General features: G+C 32.1%; 1 protein-coding gene across 2 annotated transcripts in view; it reads left to right on the forward strand.

Moving 5' to 3' along the window:
* The first annotated feature begins 4,150 nt into the window (after positions 1-4,150).
* LOC136988170 (caprin-1-like) overlaps positions 4,151-20,545 on the forward strand; it is a 48,202-nt gene continuing 31,807 nt past the window's right edge. Inside the window, exon 1 of one of the 2 annotated variants that reach the window (XM_067286003.1) lies at positions 4,151-4,371. In XM_067286003.1, coding sequence (XP_067142104.1) covers positions 4,261-4,371 — 111 coding nt within the window. In that variant the 5' untranslated portion in view covers positions 4,151-4,260. The remainder of the gene's footprint in view (positions 4,372-20,545) is intronic. The other variant, XM_067286008.1, reaches the window with a different exon arrangement.

Consider the following 20,545-nt stretch of genomic DNA (forward strand, 5'->3'; position numbering starts at 1 on the left):
ATTTAATTACTTCTTAAGTAGAAATAAGTTGAAACCAGTTACTTTCTACCTGAATATTTGTAGTCTTGGGAAAAGAGTGGAAAGATAAAATTTTATGACAACGGATATATAAATCGTAAATTTAAGGAAAATAAATTCTGGAGCTTTTTTGTATCTTGTGCGTCTCATTCATTAAATTTGGTTGTAAATGACGCTGCCAAAGTAACAGTTAATTTTTTAACATTGTACAAGAATTGTACACGTTTTTTCCTACATACCCTTATAGATGGGACATATAAGCGGCCGGATGGCCGAGCGGTCAAGGTTAGCAGCCTGCCGCCCTGGGGGACTCGGGATCGAATCGGGGCGGGTCGAAAAATCCCAGGAATTTTTCGGGGGGTGGTCCGTCCGGATATGTCGGTCCCTCTCCCTCACCACCCGGCCGCCCCATTGTGGGCCTGGCCGAACCCATAATGGGCTTGCTATAAGAGGCCCTCTTAGTGCCCAACATTGTACATGAATTGTACACGTTTTTTTCTACATACCTTTATAGATGGGACACGAAATCGTAATATCACTGGTTTAACACTGAAATCCGTAAGTAATATAAGATGGGAGAGCAGAATAAAAATATTAAATATTTTAATGGTTTTTTTAAAACTTTTGTCAACTATACAAAAACATACCAGAAAATTCCTATCGGTTGGGTTAAGTTATAAATATACTTATGATTCACATAATCGGGCGAAGGCGGCCATATATCTAGCAGGCAGGCGGCTAACAGCCAGAACCGGTCCGGGATAGAATCATTGGAAGCGTTACATGTGTGTAGCTTCCACCAGCTAAACCGTGAGGTTGGTGCTCTGTAAAGCGCATGCGCAAATACTGCCCAGAACCGGCCTGGATAGAATCATTAAAAGCGTTAAGGAGGATGCACACATGTGGCGCAGCAAAGATAAGCGGTGTCGCAAACGCATCTTCGCCGCGCGGCAGCACGACCACACAAGCGGCAATCAACTTACATTTCGGCGCATGCGTTCAGTATTCAAGATGGCGAACGATAACGACACTGCCGCTATCCACATGTTTACATATTTTGTTTCGTACGGCTTGCTTTATTTAGCTAGAAGATTTTGTCGAAGATTCGACCGAATATTTTGGATTAGAGATATTTTCTTGGATCGAGAAAGAATTGGTGTACAAAAAGGCTTATTCCTCGATAAAACTCTCTCGATAAAGAATACTATTTCGAGTAGGATTCGGTTATTTTGTTCTTTGAATTAAATTATATATGATTATTTGTGTAGAATTTGTGTTAAATTTATTATCCTTTCCTCTCCATTCTGATGTTTGTTATCTCGGTTAACCGTGTCGAACTTTCCGCCATTAAAACACCGCGTGGTTGTATTTTCTCACGTGATTACCAGACAAACTGTTATTGGCTGATAGAAACGCGACTTGGCGGCGGTCACCGCCTAAAGATAGAATTCAACCAACTTTTGCGGCACGAGAAAAGCGGCACAAAATCGACTTCTGCGGCGAGAAAAAGTGACATCATTCTGCCGCTTTTCCTTGCCGGACCGCATGTGTGCATCCGGCTTTATACGTGTGTAGCTTCCACTAGCTAAACCGGGTGAGGTAGGTGCTCTGTAAAGCGCATGCGCGAATGCCTATAATCTGGCTGTTTGGAAGCTGACGCGGTTTCGACAATATTACGCTTCCATTCCGCCACTGACATTCGAATATACAATAGCGATCGTATCGTTTTTTTTTTACGTGAAGTATAGAAATTTGTAATAAGATACATAATGCCGTTATAATAAAATATTAATTTTAATTAATCCAAAATAAGTTAAAATATGAAAATAATCGCGAAATATGTATTTATTTTTTATAAAATACAAGGGAAGCGGCGCTTCCACCACTTCCAATGACGGCACGCCACTGAGTAATACCTAAACAGGTTCCTTAAAAATTCGTTCCGGGATTCTTTGCGCCTACGTATTGCGTTGCCATATACCACCAAACATATGGCCAACTTCAGGCACGAAGGCATAGGTTGACATACCTACTGTACTTTGAGTCCAGCACTCTTTCCAATATGTCATCGGTAGCGGCCGGATGGCCGAGCGGTCAAGGTTAGCAGCCAAGGTAGTTTGTCTTGGAGACCATTTGGGCGCCCCTCTGAGAGTGGCGCCCGGTGCATGATACACCCCCTTGCACCCCCCTCGCTACGCTACTGCCTCGGACCCACCTCTGGACAACGTGTCGCGCGTGCCTCGCCCTGGGGGACCCGAGATCGAACCCGGACGGGTCGAAAAATCCCCAGGAATTTTTCGGGTGGTGGTGCATTCGGATATGTTGGTCCCCGTCCCTCACCACCCTGCCGCCCCATTGTGGGCCTGGCCGAACCCATAATGGGCTTGCTAAAAAGAAGCCCTCTTAGTACCCACAGGGCAGAAAAAGTTAAAAAAAAAACTTAATTAAAATTTTATTTTTAAATTTTGAGATGGTTTCTTTTATTTCACTATATTTTCATTACATTGTTCATCAATATACTTCATAAAATAGTAATTTTTTCAAAATATTATCACTATGAAAGATAAAATATCCCAATTTTTTCTAAGTTTTATATCGGATGAAAATAAGATAAATTTCGTTATTTTCATATTCACTGTTGTAATGTGAAGAAAATAGTGTGTTTATGGAGTTCTTATTCTTTGAATATAAAGACTTTTCATTCATTTAGGACATGGCCGATCCATTTACACACAAGCCTTCTGCGTAATGGGAAAAATTGAGTTTCCAGCATTTAAATAAAAAAGTAATTTTCTACCGAAGTTCCTATGCTTTATTTCGAGAATATCTGATGAATAAGAGTTTCTGACTTGTTGGGCCTTGTAGGCAATAGGAGGGCTTTTTAATTATACTCATCATGGGTTTGTCCAGGCCCAATAGGCGTCCGGGTAGTGAGAGATAGATCCAATATATCCGGAACACACTACCCCGAAAATTTTTTGGGGAGTTGAATCCTAGCGGGTCAACTATCCGTTAGTATTCTATCCCGGATTCCCAAAATGGCATAGAATAAATATGAATTAAGGCTGACATCTTAATTGCTTCAGCCATCCGGCCTCCCGAATAAGAACACTTGAATCGTAAGACACTAGTTATGACAAATTTTACCGAAAATTGCAGACTTCTATGTTACATATATATAACACACACACACACACACACACACACACATATATATATATATAAAAAGAAAAAAGGAGAGGATTTTTTTTTAAATATCTTTTTCACCCTGTGGACACTAAGAGGCCTCTTTAAGCAAGTCCATTATCGGTTCGACTAGGCCACAATGGGGTGGCCGGGTGGTAAGAGACGGGGTGCGACATATCCGGACGGACCATCCTCCGAAAAATTCCTGGGGATTTTTCAACCCATCTGGATTCAATTCCGGGTCCCCCAGTGCGGTAGGATGCCACCTTGACCTCTCGGCCGTCTCCCGTCAACAAGGAGAGGATAAACATTCTATTGGTTAAAAAAAAAAAAAAAAATAAGTAATATCTTAAATCATTTCCGAATTAGTTCCATATTTGTAACCTTTGTGAAAGTTTATAGTCTCTATAAAAATAGTATATATTTTTCCCATTACACCAACATCATCGCGGCCGGATGGCCGAGCGATCAAGGTGGCAGCTTACCGCCCTGGAAGACCCGGGATCGAATCCGGACGGGTCGAAAAATCCCCAGGAATATTTCGGGGGGTGGGGTCCGTCGGGCCCTGTCCCTCACCACCCGGTCGCTCAATCGTGATCTTGGCCGAACCCGTAATGGGCCTGCTAAAAAAAGGTTCTCCTGGTACCCACAGGGAGGGCGGAGGAAAGAGTTAAATGCAACCCAACTACACTAACATTCAAATTAAACATAATTTATTAAAATAGCAACCGGCAACAATGATGAATTTACCGCCATCTATCATGCAAAAATTCTTGCAATTAAATATACTTTTCGAAATTTCAAATACGTAACATATATATAATATTTATTTTAAAAAAATTACTCGAACATTTTTACCCGTAATATTTTAAATAATTACGACAATTTAAAATCGTGACGTTTCAGCAATGACGTATTTACGTCACGATCTTAAAAGCTGTAAATAATTACGGCCATCTGGTGTTGAGATTTAGTCGGCACGTGAAGCGAGAAGCATTTACTACTTGCTGACCAGGACTGAACATTTTTTTTAAGAGAAAGGACAATTAATTTAAGATGCCTTCTGCCTTCAAACTAGAAAAACAAACTTCGACAGATGCTCCGGATACCGTTAAGCAGATATTAACGGTTGTAGAAAAGAAAGTTAGGAATTTAGAAAAGAGAAAGGTAAGCAAACATCTGATGCAACGAAGTTTACTTCGTCTGTTACCACTTAAACATAAAAATACTGGTATTCACCGTAAATAAAATATTAATTAATAACCGTTATTCGATTACATTATAAACTACGAAAGTAATTTGCGCGTGTTTTGTTTACGAAAAGTTCAAAATCCAATACCAAACGATCGAAGTCGGTGACAAGATGGCGGATGACAACGAAAATCGAGAAAGTTCAGCTGTTGTAAAATTTAAAAGGGCTAAAAAACGCGAATTTCTATTACAATTATCACGTGTCGTGAAGTCTAATGTTATTAATATCAATAAATTATGTTAAAAAGCGGGATAATTAATTAATTTGGCTGGAAAATCGATGATATTAAGGAAGTAACTTGCTGTTAAATTGCTATGTTGGATGATATTAAATGAAAATTTGATAATTGTTTGCTATATCCGGCGAGTAATTGATCAGATTTAACGTGCGTATACATTTAGAAATATTTAATTACAATTTATAAATTGTAAGATGTGAAATCTGAGTGAATGGTTTCTCGTTTCTCACCCCCAGAATTGTGGATCCTCACACCCAAAACTATGTGACATTGAGTAGTCCACGAAGAGTCGAGTGGGCTTCTCGAAGCTGGCTTGGTCGCGCCGGCTAAATAGTTAAATGTGATAATCTTTGCGGAATGATGTGACTTGGTTGCTGTATAGGCTGATTTTGGGTGCTGTATCTTGCCGAGGGTCGCGTGTAGAGGTGCAGTTTCTTTGACTTTTCCTCCTGTGGGTATGGTCTACGGCTTTAATATGGTCCTGATCTTCTCGTTCGGAGGTGTAATCATATTGTATAAACTATAGTTATTGTACAAATTAAATCTTCTCTGTGTAAATTATTTGTGATATAAATGTATATTATTTTTATTAATTCTGTAAGTGGTATTTTGTGTGAAAAATTTATTAAAAATACTTTAAAGGAGCATAAAAGAATGTGTTGATGTCCTGAAATTCTTGATCTGTTATCTCTGAGATCTTGATTGTTTTGATTTGTTATCTATAGAAACATTTGGAGTTCTAATTAAGGAAATCAGATATTTTCAAGTAGTTCAATGTTTTCAATTGTTATATTTATTACTGAGTTTATAACTGTTCTCTCACAGTTGCAATGTAAACTTTGTTTAATGTAATGTGTTAGCATGGTTTAACATTCTAGTGTGAACGAATGGCTTAGAATTTCCAACTTATTGTTCTAGATGATGATTGTTGACAGAAATTAAACAAGAAATCTGCTAAGATTTAGAAATCAATAAATTTAAAGTTTAAATCAGTATGTTATAAATGAAATGAGATTGTATTTGATAACATTACATATACTTTGGTCAAGTTTTGTGTAGTCATTCAATTGAATTATTCTAGTTAAGTTGTATTCAGGTATTACTAAATGTTTTACTGATAAGAGCAGTTCTTATCTATATATGTTATTCTAAGTATATTTTTGTTAGTTGAACTCTTAGTTCTCATAGTTGATTTGAACAAATTAGGTGTTGATAAATAGGGCTGGGTCTGCAGACATGCAATAAGCTTTGTTTTCTGATCCAATTACTCATTCTGGAAGTATTAGATTCCAAAGTTCTAAAATTTCCTGATCATTTTGTATAGGAAATCAATTTAAGAAACTTTGCAACAGTTCAGTGTCAGGTTTACTGACAAGTCATCTGTATATGTTGTTTATGAAGAAATGTGTGGACCATGGGTTGTCTACTGGGTGTGAATAATAATAAAGTATATAGCAAATAACAACTGTATATATTTATGTTGCCAAATGATTTGCTGGATTATCCATCCAGCTATTTAAGGGTAATAAATAAATTACACACAAATCAGTTTGGCAATGGTTACACTGTCATCTCATAGTAAATTTAGTAATGAGAAATAAGTTAATTTTAATTTAGAATATTCTGGAAGAAAAAGAATCAGTTCAAAGCATGACTTGAACTCGTAACTTTAACATGTACAGATGTGTTACCAGTTGCACTGCTTGGATCTCTGTCTGATCTTTAACTCTAGAACTATTAATTAATTTAGACCATATAACCATACTGGTCACTTGTGGCCAAATTAATTTGTATTTAATTTATTTATTAGCATTAAAATAACCCAGTGGATTGTTTGGTGGTGATAACATTGTGAAGATTTATTGAATTCAAAATGTTTTGAGCTATAAAAATTAATTTATTCTGCCCTGTGGGCACCAAGAGAGCCTTTTAATCAAGTCCATTGTGGATTTGCAAGGTCCATAATGGAGCAGCCAGGTGGTAAGGGATGGGGTTTGACATTTGTGGGATGGACTACTATTAAAAAGTTCCTGAGGTTTTTTAACCTGTCTGGATTCAGTTCTGGCTCCCAGAGTGGTATGCTGTCAACTTAATCACTCTGCCATCTTGCTTTCAAATTTTTACAGTTAAACATTGTAGAATTGGCCTTCCCATAAGACAATAGTTGAATTCCTGAAAATTGTATGATCAGTTCCTGTGATAAGCTTGCTATTTTAATTAGGAATACAGTTGTGGTCAAAACTATAATAATGTTTTCTATAAACATATAACTTTTCAATGAAAATGTTGTTTGTAATTCCTGCTTATTAACAAGATAACACCAGAAAAATATTTTTATTTAGATAAATTGTTTTGGTTTTATTCCTTTGCTTCTCAATGAAATATTTTCATAAACTGAAGGAATGTCAGTTTAATTTTTAATAAAACAAAACAAAACACAATCAGTTTTGAGTGGAATTCACTTAGGTATTTTAAAATATAATTTTAACTTTATGATTTACAATTATTTTGTAATTTTAAGTACTCCAAAAAGATTCATGATGAGTTTAACTGGAAAAGAATGTTAGAATATATTATTTTATTCCTAGTAAGATGTTAAATAGTATTTTTATTGATTTTATTTTTCATAAAAAAAAGATGTATTGATATGTTTAAAATTTAAAAAGTATTAATATATTCCATCTAGAATGTTTTAAATACTCAATATGGATCTGTTATAATACTGTTTTCCATAGTTTAAACATTTTTTTTTGTTGAATTACTTTAATTTAATAAATCTAAGATATGTAAAATCTTTTGAATAAAAATTTTTTGATATAATAATCTTAAATTAATTAATTGAATTTATATTTAGAAATTCATTAAAGAAGAAGCAAAACATATTACAGTTTATAGGAAAATTGATCGATACATGTGTATATGAACAATTTATCAATTGCTAAACTACAGAATAATAAATGTTTTGCATTCCATTTTTTATATCGGTAACCTTTTTGACTTTGTAATAATTTCATTATATCTTTCTTGTTATGGTTATCTCATATTGATGAAAATAAAGTAAATGTTTTCTTTAGAAGCAAACTTCATGTTATAATTTTCTGCATATAAAATATTAGAAGAGATGTTCATTGCTAATTATAATACATATAAATCAATTAACTTAGAAATTTAAAATTAAATATTCTTACTTTTAAAGTAAGAAAAATAACTTGTTAGAAATGTGTGCTATTTTATTTGTTTCCTTAATCATAACTTTACATCAAAATATATTTAAACATCTGTTCTACAAATGTATGTCTCTTTAATGGAATGCAAAACATTTATTTTTCTGTAGTTTAGCAATTGATAAATTGTTCATATACAAAATATATTAACAGTTATTTGAACTTACTTCAGTGTTGTTCTTACTATGTGCCATTGGTGAATGCCTGATAGAAGATAAAATGTAATAAGTAATAAAAATCAATAACTGAAATTATTTTATTTTAAATCTTGGATGAAAAAAATTTTATTTTAGCAAAAAATTGTTTTTATGTTAGTTTTATTTCTGTTATTACACATACAGGATACTGCTAGGGTAGATGTACCAGTTTTGGCCAGTGTAGTACCAGTTCTGGCCAGAAAACAAATTTAACTTAAAAATATAATCACAAATGAAACAAACTTTTATTGTTAACTATGTGAACAGTTAACAATAAAAGTTTGTTTCATTGGACAGATTTGAATATGTGGTTATTATATTTTTAAGTTAAATTTGTTTTTTGGCCAGAACTGGTACGCTGGCCAAAACTGGTACATCTACCCTACTCATGGAACTGTTTTATTATTCTAAATGCAAAATTTATTAAACTTGATAAAAATAAAACTTTTAACATCACATAATAAACTTAAACAGATTACACAAGCCTACAAAAAAAAATTTTGGTGCCTAGGATGTTAGAACTGATTTTAGCTATATTTGGGTTGCTGAATCCAAATATGAAATCAGTTTTTTTTCTATCAGCTCCACTTTTGTAGATCAGTGTTTTTTTAATGTATAGTGCTAAGTGAAATGTGCAGCTCTAATTCCAGTTTGTACAGTTCTAAATCACATATACAAGGATTGATTCCTGTACATTTTCCCCATTTTCGGTCTGCCGTCCAGTTAGTTCCAAGTAAATCCACCAGATGAAGTAAGCATCCGTTAACGAATTGACATTCAACGCTTCAACTAGAGTTGAGGTAAGTTTGTAAGTTATAGCCGTGCAGTGTGTAGATCAAAGTTGGCCTCTCGTGATATTTGTGTTAAGGCAGGAATTATTATAAAGTTAACCTAAAATGTACTGTGCTAAAACATTTTAGATGCTTTTATTTGATGTTGAATAGAAATAAAATGAGTTCAAGTAGAAGTTGTGTAAATCATTCTGATGTGTTTTGCTACATATGTGGAGAATATACGTTAAAAGAAAACAGAAAAACTATTAGTGACTTTGTAAAGAGAGCTTATCTTGGATACTTTGGTGTTAGGCTTAGTGATCAGGATAAAAGCTGGCACTGCATCAGGTATGTAAAACTTGTACAGAACATTTATGACAGTGGACTACTGGGAAAAGAAAAAGTCTGAAATTCGCCGTACTGATGGTTTGGAGAGAACCCAAAAATTACTTCGATGACTGTTATTTCTGCCTAGTAAATATTAGTGGAATCAATCATAACAACTGTAGCAAGTGGACTTTCCTGATTTAGTCTCTGCAAGACGCCCAGTCCCTCACTCAGAGAAAGTGCCGATTCCATTGTTTCACCAGTTACCAGAGCCCTGTGAGGATGAGTATCCCTCTGATCCTAATAAAGGTGATTACGAGAAAATGTCATCAATTCCTCGATGTTTCAACCAGGATGAGTTAAATGACCTCACCAGAGATCTCAACCTGACAAAAGAAACTTCTGAATTATTGGCTTCCAGGTTGAACGAGAAAATTTACTGGAGCAAGGAACCAAAATTACCTTTTACCGTACAAGAGAAAAGGATCTGCTATCCTTTTTCTCTCAAGAAGACAATCTTGTGTTTTGTCACAAAATTAGAGGACTGTTGGAAAAAATGGGTTGTCTTGAATATTTTTCAGATGATTGGTGCCTATTTATTGACAGCTCAAAATGAAGTTTGAAATGTGCCCTTCTCCACAATGGGAACAAATATGGTTCAATACCAATTGCTCACTCAACGAAAATGAAAGACGAATATAACACTATAGCTTTGGTCTTGGAGAAGATAAAGTATCATGAACATCAATGGGTAATTTGTGTAGACTTAAAAATGGTAAACTTTCTCCTTGGATAGCAAATTAGCTACACCAAATATCCTTGCTTCTTGTGCCTCTGGGATAGCAGAGACAAAACACACCACTGGGTTAGAAAAGAGTGGCCTAAGAGAGAAAACATGGACATTGGAGAAAAAAATGTCATTAACAACCCCTTAGTTGAATGAGAGAAAATCATCTTTCTTCCACTGCATATCAAGCTAGGCCTAATGAAGCAGTTTGTAAAGGCTCTTAAGATAAGAATGGATCATGCTTTGCATATATAGGGGAAAAAATGCCTCAGTTGAGTATGGAAAAAATTAAAGCAGGAATATTTGATGGCCCACAAATAAGACAACTCATTAACGATCCTGCCTTTGTAAATTCAATGAATGAAGCTGAGCGAAAAGCCTGGACTTCATTTGTTGCAGTTGTCAGAAATTTTCTAGGCAAACACACAGCTGAAAACTATGTTGAACTGGTAAACGAGATGCTTAACAGTTTCAAATCCCTTGGGTGTAATATGAGTATTAAGGTGCACTATTTACACAGTCACTTAGACCACTTTCCTGAAAATTTAGTAGACACCAGTGAAGAACAAGGTGAAAGATTTCACCAGTATATTAAAACTATGGAGGACTGCTACCAAGGAAGATGGGATATGCATATGATGTCAGATTACTGCTGGAGTTTAAAAAGGGACTGTTCCAAAATACATTCACAAAAGTCATGGAAAAGAAGCTTCCTCAATGTGTAACTATTTAGTTTTATTGATGACTTTTTCCTCTATCTTCGTATAGAATAATATTTGCATAATATAATAATAATAATTCCGTGTTTAGTTTTTTTATTTGATCCATGGATTTAACTTAAGATATTGAAATGTATATTTTGCTAAAATGCTATAGCTTAAAAATTAGAGCTCCTAGGCAAAAACTAATGCCATATTTGAATTCAGGGCATCAAATTCATATGAAATCAGCTCAAAATACCCTGGCACCAAAACCACTGTTGACCTGTGTTATATATAAACAAGACTTTGCTACAGTGATGATAGAATAAAATTTTATAATGAAAAGTGATTAAAACAAAGATGACCATGTATACTAACTAACAGTAAGAATCCATCTTCATTTTGTATAACAATATCTTATATAATATATACAATGGAATGTTGACTGTCATTCTCAATTAACTATCATCTATGATGTGGAAAACATGTTAGAATATATTGATTTCTCTCAAAAGTAAAAGGAAACAAAGTACTAAAATGTTATGCAAAATTTAAAATCTTACATAACTTAATCATGAAAATTTTAACAAAACTACTAGACATTGAAAAGAATTTTATGCACCCACTCTCATTCACACTTTTATGAAATCCTTATAAATAGATATAGATAATATATTAATGAATATATTTATCACACATTTAAGTATACACAAAATATATGTCTTTTAGATGTAACCTTAAACTTGGTTGTTAATGGATTCTGAAATACATGCATAAACATGCTCTAAATAAGTCTGCTTTTAACATAGGCATTAGCCATCTTGTTACTGATTTTTAGAAGCAAACATGAATAAAGTTTGCTTTGATTTCATATTTTAATTTTTTAAGCATTCTGTTCTAAGTGTTAAATATTTTATTTATTTCCTTGGATATAAAGTGTAATGTAATGAGTAAAATTTATAACCTGATTTTTAAGCATCTTGTACATATATCTATGTATTCAGTTGAGTAAGCAGTTATCTTATAATTTGTAATTAAATCTTTGATTGTTTACAGCTTATCAGTTAAATGCAATGATATTTTGTCTTTATGTAGATTAGTTTTGTTATTGATTAGCATTCCAAAATAATAAGTTGCATATTTATATTTGCAGTTTGACATAGCAATGTTTAATTTCTAGCATTAACTATGTATATTTATATACATTGTATTGACACAAAATATGTAAATTTTGAATATACAAGTCCAAGTTTATATATATAATATATATATACATTTTAATAGTACATAATTTTTAATCTGATAATAAATTTAAATATTTTAAATTTAATAATTGAATTAAATTTTGTTTTGCTAAAAGAAAAATTTTAGATAAAAATGTTTTCCTCTTTATACTTGTTCTGTATTATTCATCCATGCTGAATTTTATTTTAAATTTCATTGCCAATTTTAGTTACTTTTCATCAAATTTAACTGCATTTTCTTCATTATCAACTAACCTGTAAGAAAGGAAAGAAAGAAAAAAGATATAAGTTGGTCATCCAATTTACAAATTATGGATTGTATAAAATATGTACGGTACAGTATATGTAATTCTTGACTTAATACACCATCTCTATTCAGCATTTTCTATCTTTCTGACAATGTACATTCTTTTGTTGAATTCAAATATTTATATTCCATTATATAATAAATATTGAAAAAGTTAACCATTTCTTAGAAATGGCTTTTTAATTCTTTGAATTATATTTGTTTTTTACTTTCTCTGTAGTTCTTGGTAACATTCCATGTCTTGAATTCCTTGACAATTTGAAAACATTCAATAAATTATATTGATAGTGTTTGCTATACTTCTTATTTAAATGTATTTTTAATGTATAATGAATGTTATGCACTAATTGTTTTACAGCTTATTTTAGTGAGTGGAACTGTATACTTTCATGAGGTTGTTAATTATTATTTACTCCAAATGACCCATTTTGGATTTTTTAAAAACAAGTTTGGATGTGTTCAAGTTTTTAAAAATGATGCTAATATATATTATGTATTTAGTTTAATTTTAATTTTTGTATATAAAATGTTTATATAAAAAAAAAATTGTATAATAACTGATTAGCTAGTTTGATACATATCAAACAAGCAAAGATGTTTGAAAATGAATTCAAATACTTAATGTTTTGAATTGTTTGTAGAATTTGAGATTTTAAGTAGAAATTTTCAGAGAAAATGTTATCAGCTTATAGAATTTTACAAGTAATGGTATAGAATGAGTTTGAATAATTTACAAGCATCCTTGCTTTTGTAAATTATCAAATTCATTCTGTTTTGTTAATTTAAAATCTTTCAATTAAATATAGTCAGATTTGACTAAAAACATTTATACAGTTTATTACATAACTTTCTTCATAAACAAAATATGCTTTAATGCAATAAGAAACTAAAAAGTTTGTTTTTCTTTTTATGTTTGCTTACTATGGGAATTAATAATCATATAAATGGAAAATATTTATTTTGTATTAAGAAAATAATATACAGGTTTTGTTCATTTAGTGTGTGTGTGTGTTTTCCAATGAATAAAGTAGTTAACAAAAATTTTGAATCAAATTAAATTTTAATTTAAATCCTTCTTGTTTTCTATGTTTACTCTAAAATACAAGACACATTTGAAAATAATCTGCAATTGAAGCCTGATATGAAAATGGCACTACCTATATTAGTATCCATGCATGATCATTGCATGGTATCATTGCATGGTATCAGTGCATCATGTAGATGCTAGATGGCAAGTTTAACTAGTGTATTCAAGATGCATGAGATTATTGTCAGATGATGGTATGATAAGAATGGAGAGAGATTATCATAGAAGCGGCTTACTTATTCCTGTGAAAAGAAGACATTTCATTGGTAGAAAGTCACTGATATTTGAGAGCAGTTTGTAGAAAGAAATATTTACAACCAGCTTCTGGGATTCTGAAGTGACAATGAAATTGCAGAAAAGAATATGATATTGGTTTTAAATCAATATCCTGAACACCTGGCCATTTCAGATTTGTTTATGACTAACAGACATCTGACATTTGAGGAATTAGAGATTGAAACAATCATAGTCATGCAACTCCACATGATTAATCACAAAGTTTTGAACACGAGAGGTGTATGCATTGTATACTGTGGCAATGGCACAGGCAAAAAGAATAAAAGGATAGAAGTTTATTAATTTCTGATAACACATAATGAAGACCCAGAGTTTTTGAGTGGTGATAAGTTGTAGTGTCACTACCACACCCCAGAGAAGTCTCAGTCCAAGCAACAGAAACACCCAGAAAACCTCAGCATAAGAAATTTTGTGCTACTCCATCAAATGACTCTCCATGGTCTTTCAGAACACTCTGAGTACTCTTTCATTGCTAAAAAAATGCTGTACATCAGCTGATTCTGCTGTATACAGCATTTAGCAATGGAGAAAGGACAAGTGGTTGTAGGATATATTACTATAGTGTAACATTGCAAGGCCCAAACCAGTGACATAACCACTGCAACATTGGTTTTACTAGGGTTTTCTGCCTTGCCACATCTTGCATATTTCCCAACTTAGCTCCTGATTATATGTTGTTTGATAATGTGAACAACTCACTTTGTGGGTGAAAATTTGCTAGCAGTGATGAGTTATAGGCAACTAGCTGCTTGAGTTGTGGAATAATATCTCAAAAGAACAGCTTTGTGATGCTATCATAAAGTTGTCAGATAAATGGAAATGACATAATGAACTTGCAGGAGAGTATGTTGAATGTCATTGTTCCGTAACAAGTCAATTGCAAACTATTTCCAAATGTCTCTCTTACTATATAATTTCAGTGATATATTTGTATGATCATATAAAAAATATCAGATATGATTCATATATATATCTATTTATTTCTTTTAGATATTATTGTTGCTAGTCCATCAATTTGAGGTTTTAGTATGAATATTTGTTTTTGAATAAATATCTTTTTATTCAGAAATAAATATTCATACTAAATGTTCTTTACAATCCAATTTAAAAAAAGTTCATTATGATCATTATGATGGTATTTTCTGTTAGAAGAAAGTATTCATATTTACTTTCTCATAGAAAATAAATAATATGGATATTAGGGAAAAACAAATATAAATGTTAATGCAATAGTATAAGAAATTGAAAACAGAAAAGATAGAACTATGATTTAAGAATAAAAAACCTGGATATTACTTCATCATCATATATATCATCATATATCATCATCATATATCATATTCAACTTTTTATCAAACTCCATTATAAAAGTTAATAAATATGTAAAAACCTTTTAAGAAATCTCTCAAATATTTTTTAAAAAATAAAAAATGTTGGGCTCTATATTCACTAACAAATAACATTCCATAGTTCTAGTCTTTACAATATGCGTTTAAAAGAATTTTTAAAGATTAATTTTGTATGTATCATCAGTAATTAAATTAATATTTTATCTCAGAAAAAATATATGATAGAAAATAAATTCATAGTTAATATTTTGATATTAAATGTTATCAAAATTAATTTTAACTTAAGAGTGAGTGTTGCTTTCAGCAGAATAAACTATTGTCCCTTAAGCTTGATCAAGCAAGTGGTGATGGTGGATATATTTTACATATTGGATTTTGTCTGGTCAATGGCTGCATACTAACAGACATATTTTACACGTCATGTTCCTGTATTTATCCAACATATTTCTTTACATACAAAATAGCAGCATTCAGGGTATTTATCAATACACAAAGGGACTTTACTCACTGTAGCAGCATTGATGATACAGTGAGTTACTGCATCTGGAAACTGTCATGATAAAGCATGGTTATTGTAAAAAACTAGTATGGGATCTTGTAAAATCTTTTCCAACAAACATTCCCAACTTACCAACCATACTGCCCAATTAGGCTCCGATGTGGCCCACACATACTCCTAACTGCTAACTCCTAACTCCTAAAGCTGTTATATTCCACAAGACATGCATGGTTACGCCTGCCTTGTGGAATATAACAGCTTTACATTGCTTGTACAAAGAAATTGTTTAAAAAATTGGTTAACCTGTAACTGCCTAAACTGCCCTGCCCTTAAACTATCTAAAAATTGTTCCACAATAGGATATATCAGGCAGATAAACACAAGCATCGGGTATGTATTCTATTCTGATGAGGGAAAAAACTCTTCGTTGACTACGTTATATATAAATAAACTACTCACAAAACCTTTTTAACCGCAGCCATTTTTATTACTCTTCAAATGTTTTCAGTCATTTATACCTTGGAATTCACATGACCCAGCAATGTACAAACTTGCAGCATTTCGGGCACTGTTAACAAGAGCGCACACACATTGCAGCTTAATGCAGGATAGAAAGGAAGAGATACAGTATATCAAAAACTTAGCAAGGAAATTTGGGGTCAACATTGGAGCCTTTACCAACAAAAGAAAAATGGGCAATAACGAGCTTAATGAAAGAAGAAAAATAGAAGATTACACAGTGATGGAATATAGGGCCCAGTTAAGCAATATCTACAAATGAATAGGAACAGCAACTAGCAAGAGAATAGTTTTCAAAAGGAACCCCATAATTTATCAAATGTTAAGAGCAGACAAAGACACGTTGGACCAGAGATGTATTTCCGGAGTCTATAGAATCCCAGTAACAGATAGACAGAGGCAGAAAGAGCTTTATTACATTGGAGCCACAGGGAGATTGCTTAAAGTAAGGTTGATGGAGCATAAAAGAAACATTTAACTTTTAACAGGAATGAACAGTCAGTCACAGCATTAGCGACATATATTTTAGCAAATCCCACGGAAGTTAAAGTGGAATGGGTAAAAGCAAATATCATACAAAAAATTCATGATAAAAAACACCTCAGATATGCAGAGGCCTGGCATATATACAAAACCAGCCATGAAGGGCAGGCGATTAATTTCAGAAGGGCAAGAAATCTTTCTTGCCCTTCTGAAATTAATCGCCTTCCTTCGGCCAGGCAGCGTGGAGAGCCAGCATTATGTAAAGTTGTTTTATGAAAGAGGTTAGCTTTATTCAGAAGAAGCTATGTGGCAGTAAATTAATTGATACGATTTGTGTTAATCTAAAAGTACAGGTAAGCCTCGTATAACATGGGAGTTACATTCCAAAAAATTGCCGTGTTATGCGAATCCGTGTTATATGAAACAAAGAACTAGTACGAAAAGGGGAGTTAGGTTCCAAAAATTAAAAAACATGCTATCATATTTTCATAATTAAGATAAATATCTTTATTAAAATTTTCGTAAGTGATACATATTAATATAAATTAAACAATGTTTTCTTCGTCATCACTAAGCACTTTTAACTGAGGGCGTTTTCTTTTTGGCAAAATATCCTCATTCTCTAAGCAGTTTTCTGCATTATCTTCAGATCCATGCTCTACCTTTTGCAAAAAATATGTTATTTTAGATTGCTTGCTTTTAGTTAAAAGATCTTTATAAATTTCCTTATATGGTGCTAAGCACTTATGAAGAATAAAGCAAGTATGGAATAAGGGAAAAACATCTGGCGACATCAAAAGCAGGAGCATCGAGATCTGGTAACACTGAAACAAGTTTTGAGAAGAACCACGTGTATCGACAGAAGGTGGGAAAAGAAAATTTACATACTTAAGTACTAATAGTTCACAAAAATTATTATTTTTTGAACTATTAGTACTTAAGTATGTAAAAATTTATTACATTTCATGTTGTACAAGGGTTTTACCCAATTCTCAAACCGTGTTAGAGTGAATCCGTGCTACAGAAGTGCCATGTTATACGGGGGTTACCTGTATCTTTATATTTTATTTATTTATGTTTGTGTTTATCTAACCATTATATAACCAAATCGAATGCTGACAGACTTAGTACAAATCTGTCAGCATTTGATTTTTCATTGCTTCTTGAAAAAGGTCATTAAAAATGACCAAAAACATTTGAAGAGTAATAAAAACGGCTACGGTTAAAAAGGTTTTGTGAGTAGTTTATTCTGATGAGGGATAATAGATTTGATAAACACCAAATGCTCACTCCATAAAAGCATTAGAACACCACAAAGCATTGACCACAAAAACACTTCACTGCTCAGTCTATGTCGCAAATAACAATATACAAGTGGACCTTACTAATGCAGTTATTATCAAGCACAACAAAACCATCTCAGAGCTCTAGAAACTTTAGACTTATACAAATCTCAGCTGAGGGGTGGATATATCAACTACAAGGAAGAACAGCATTCTTCATATGCACGTTAATATTTGTATGACAAACCTTGACCATCTTTTATTGGGTTGCAATTTTTTGAAGAAATTGTAGACCTGTAAATTCCCATTGTTGCCTGTCTGTCTTTCCTTAATCTCAAGAATGGTGTTAGATAAATGAAATTCAAGAGCAGATATGGAAAGCTTGGGGGCAGGAGGCCCCAGCTAACTATATATGAATTTCTGATGTAAACCAGAAGAAACGTTATTTCAATTAAAAAATTTCCCCTGAAAGGAGCTAGATAAATGACTGGCATAGTTTCATTGTTAATGGAAAAGTATGATGTACAGGGGAAAAACACTACAGTACTAATTTGAGGTGGAGAACATATATTTTAAATTAAATAAATTTAAAATGTGATTAAAAATTGCAGCTCAGCATTATGAAGATGTTATTTTAATGACTTCTATGTTGACATGCTCTTGCATGAAATATTGGGCTTTGATGTATTTATATTATTTTGCTTTATGTTTGATTTTATTTATTTTTGTATTTAAAAAATGTGATACCAATTTAAATATTTCTGTATATTTAAATAATGTTCTACTACATGTTCCATTTTGGAATTGTAATTTGACCCGATGATCCAATTTGCGATTGAAAACAATAATCTGTTGATATCTAATTTTCAACGGGTGTTAAAAAGATTCTGTGCAGTGTTTGTTTACTTCCTTTGATTATTTGACTTTATATTCTTCTAGTATTTTCACTTCATCAGAAATAATGTTGCATGTTGAGTTTTGCTGTAGTTAGACTGTCAGGTTTTCAGAATTTCCAAGTTCTTATAAGATATTGCTTCTCAATTGTTAAAATTTAGTTGTTCAGTTTCTTTTAACAGAAGTAGATATTTTTTCCCTTTAATTCTACACATCACAGTAAGTTCATTAGTTTGAAAACTTAAAACACTCTAGATTCTCAAGTTTGTACAGAGCCTGCTTTATCAGTTTTCAATGACATCTATTTGTATTCTTTCTTTCATACACAAACAACTTGATGTTTTAAGTTTTTAAACTTTCAATTGGAGGAATGAATTGAATTAATAAAAATATAAAGTTACTACACACACATTTAAACAAAAATTTATCTATTTTTAAAAGAATATGAATTTACATTATGCACATTTAGATGATTGTTAGTGATTTTAAAAATTATACAGTCTATTTCAGCATCATTCCTATTATTTATGATACTTATAGCATTTCCATAACAGTCATGTCCTATTGTTCCTTTTTTTTGTTTTAATGTTGGAAACAATACTAAAAATATGTTTTACCTCACTTTCTTATTTCTCTGCTTTTTCTGATTAAAGTGATATTGAGCAGTAAGGATGGTAGTTATTTAAAGCTGTGGTCAATGGTACAGGATTTGAGGAAGGTGATTTTGGTTTTCCTCGGCAATTTAACATGGGGAAAAAATTGGTAGAGTTCAACTGGTCTTGGTTTACAAAAGTAGTCTTCATTTACAGGTTGCACAGTATTAAATTTAATAAAGACAGCATGCTACAAAATTATTATACGTAGCCTATATACAGTTGTTTAAAAATAAAATAGTATGAAGTAAAGTTTAAATCCTTTTTTTGACAGAAGACATTGTGATATTTCTGTTAGCAGCTAAGATTATCTTTCTATTTTAGATTATGTAAATGCTAAACTTTCTGAACTTTTATTTTTAAAACTACAAAAAGTCATAAATTATCTTTTTATTTCTTAATTTCAACATTAAGGCAAGGCTTATAAAGGGTTTCTATTAACTTATTCTGAGTTTTTGTTCTGTTCATCAGGTCATGATTGTTATTCGTTTTTCTGTTCCTGTCTCATTATTTGGGAATCTTTTTACTTAAGGATTATTGATCTTTATTTTACTCTGTTCATTAAATACTATACCTTTTAAGATGTTGTCTTTAACTGTTTTCCAAGATGTCCAAAGTCTCATCATCAGATTGAAAGTCGAGCTTCACTTCAAACCCACAGCTACCTTATCAAACAATTGTAAAACAATATTTAAAAGTAGCACACGATGAGTGAGGTACAAAATGCAGTCACTCATAAGTAGATTTAGTTACTTTAGATATACTTTATATGAAACAAAAGTTTAAGATTCTGATAGAAATTTTATTGATATAATGTTAATTGAATAATATATGAGATGATGTTAAGCTTCATATTAAGTCTTCAAGAAAAAGAAATTAAAAAAAATTACAGATGTGTGTCTTATCAATTTTATGCCTGTTTAGATTTAGTAATTCAATACATACTTTGTGTCCTTTGGATATTATCTTCATATTTATGTATTGATTATAAAATAATAATTTCATACTAAAGAGTTTTGTGCATTCCAAAACAGCATTTGGGAGACTATTGATAATTTTTTTTTTCTTCATATGAAATGAATCCTGAAATTTAAAATTTTGCATATAATTAATAAAATTATTTGCTGTATGTGTGTGTGTGTAATTATGATTGAAGAATTGTTAAAAAGAGTTATCTGTAATAAGTAGTTAGGTACTTTGATTTAGGCCAAGATCCAGTAGATTTTA

This window comes from Centruroides vittatus, unplaced genomic scaffold (genome assembly GCF_030686945.1).
Source record: "Centruroides vittatus isolate TY-2023 unplaced genomic scaffold, ASM3068694v2 contig_1246, whole genome shotgun sequence".
NCBI classification, from domain to species: Eukaryota; Metazoa; Arthropoda; class Arachnida; order Scorpiones; family Buthidae; genus Centruroides; species Centruroides vittatus.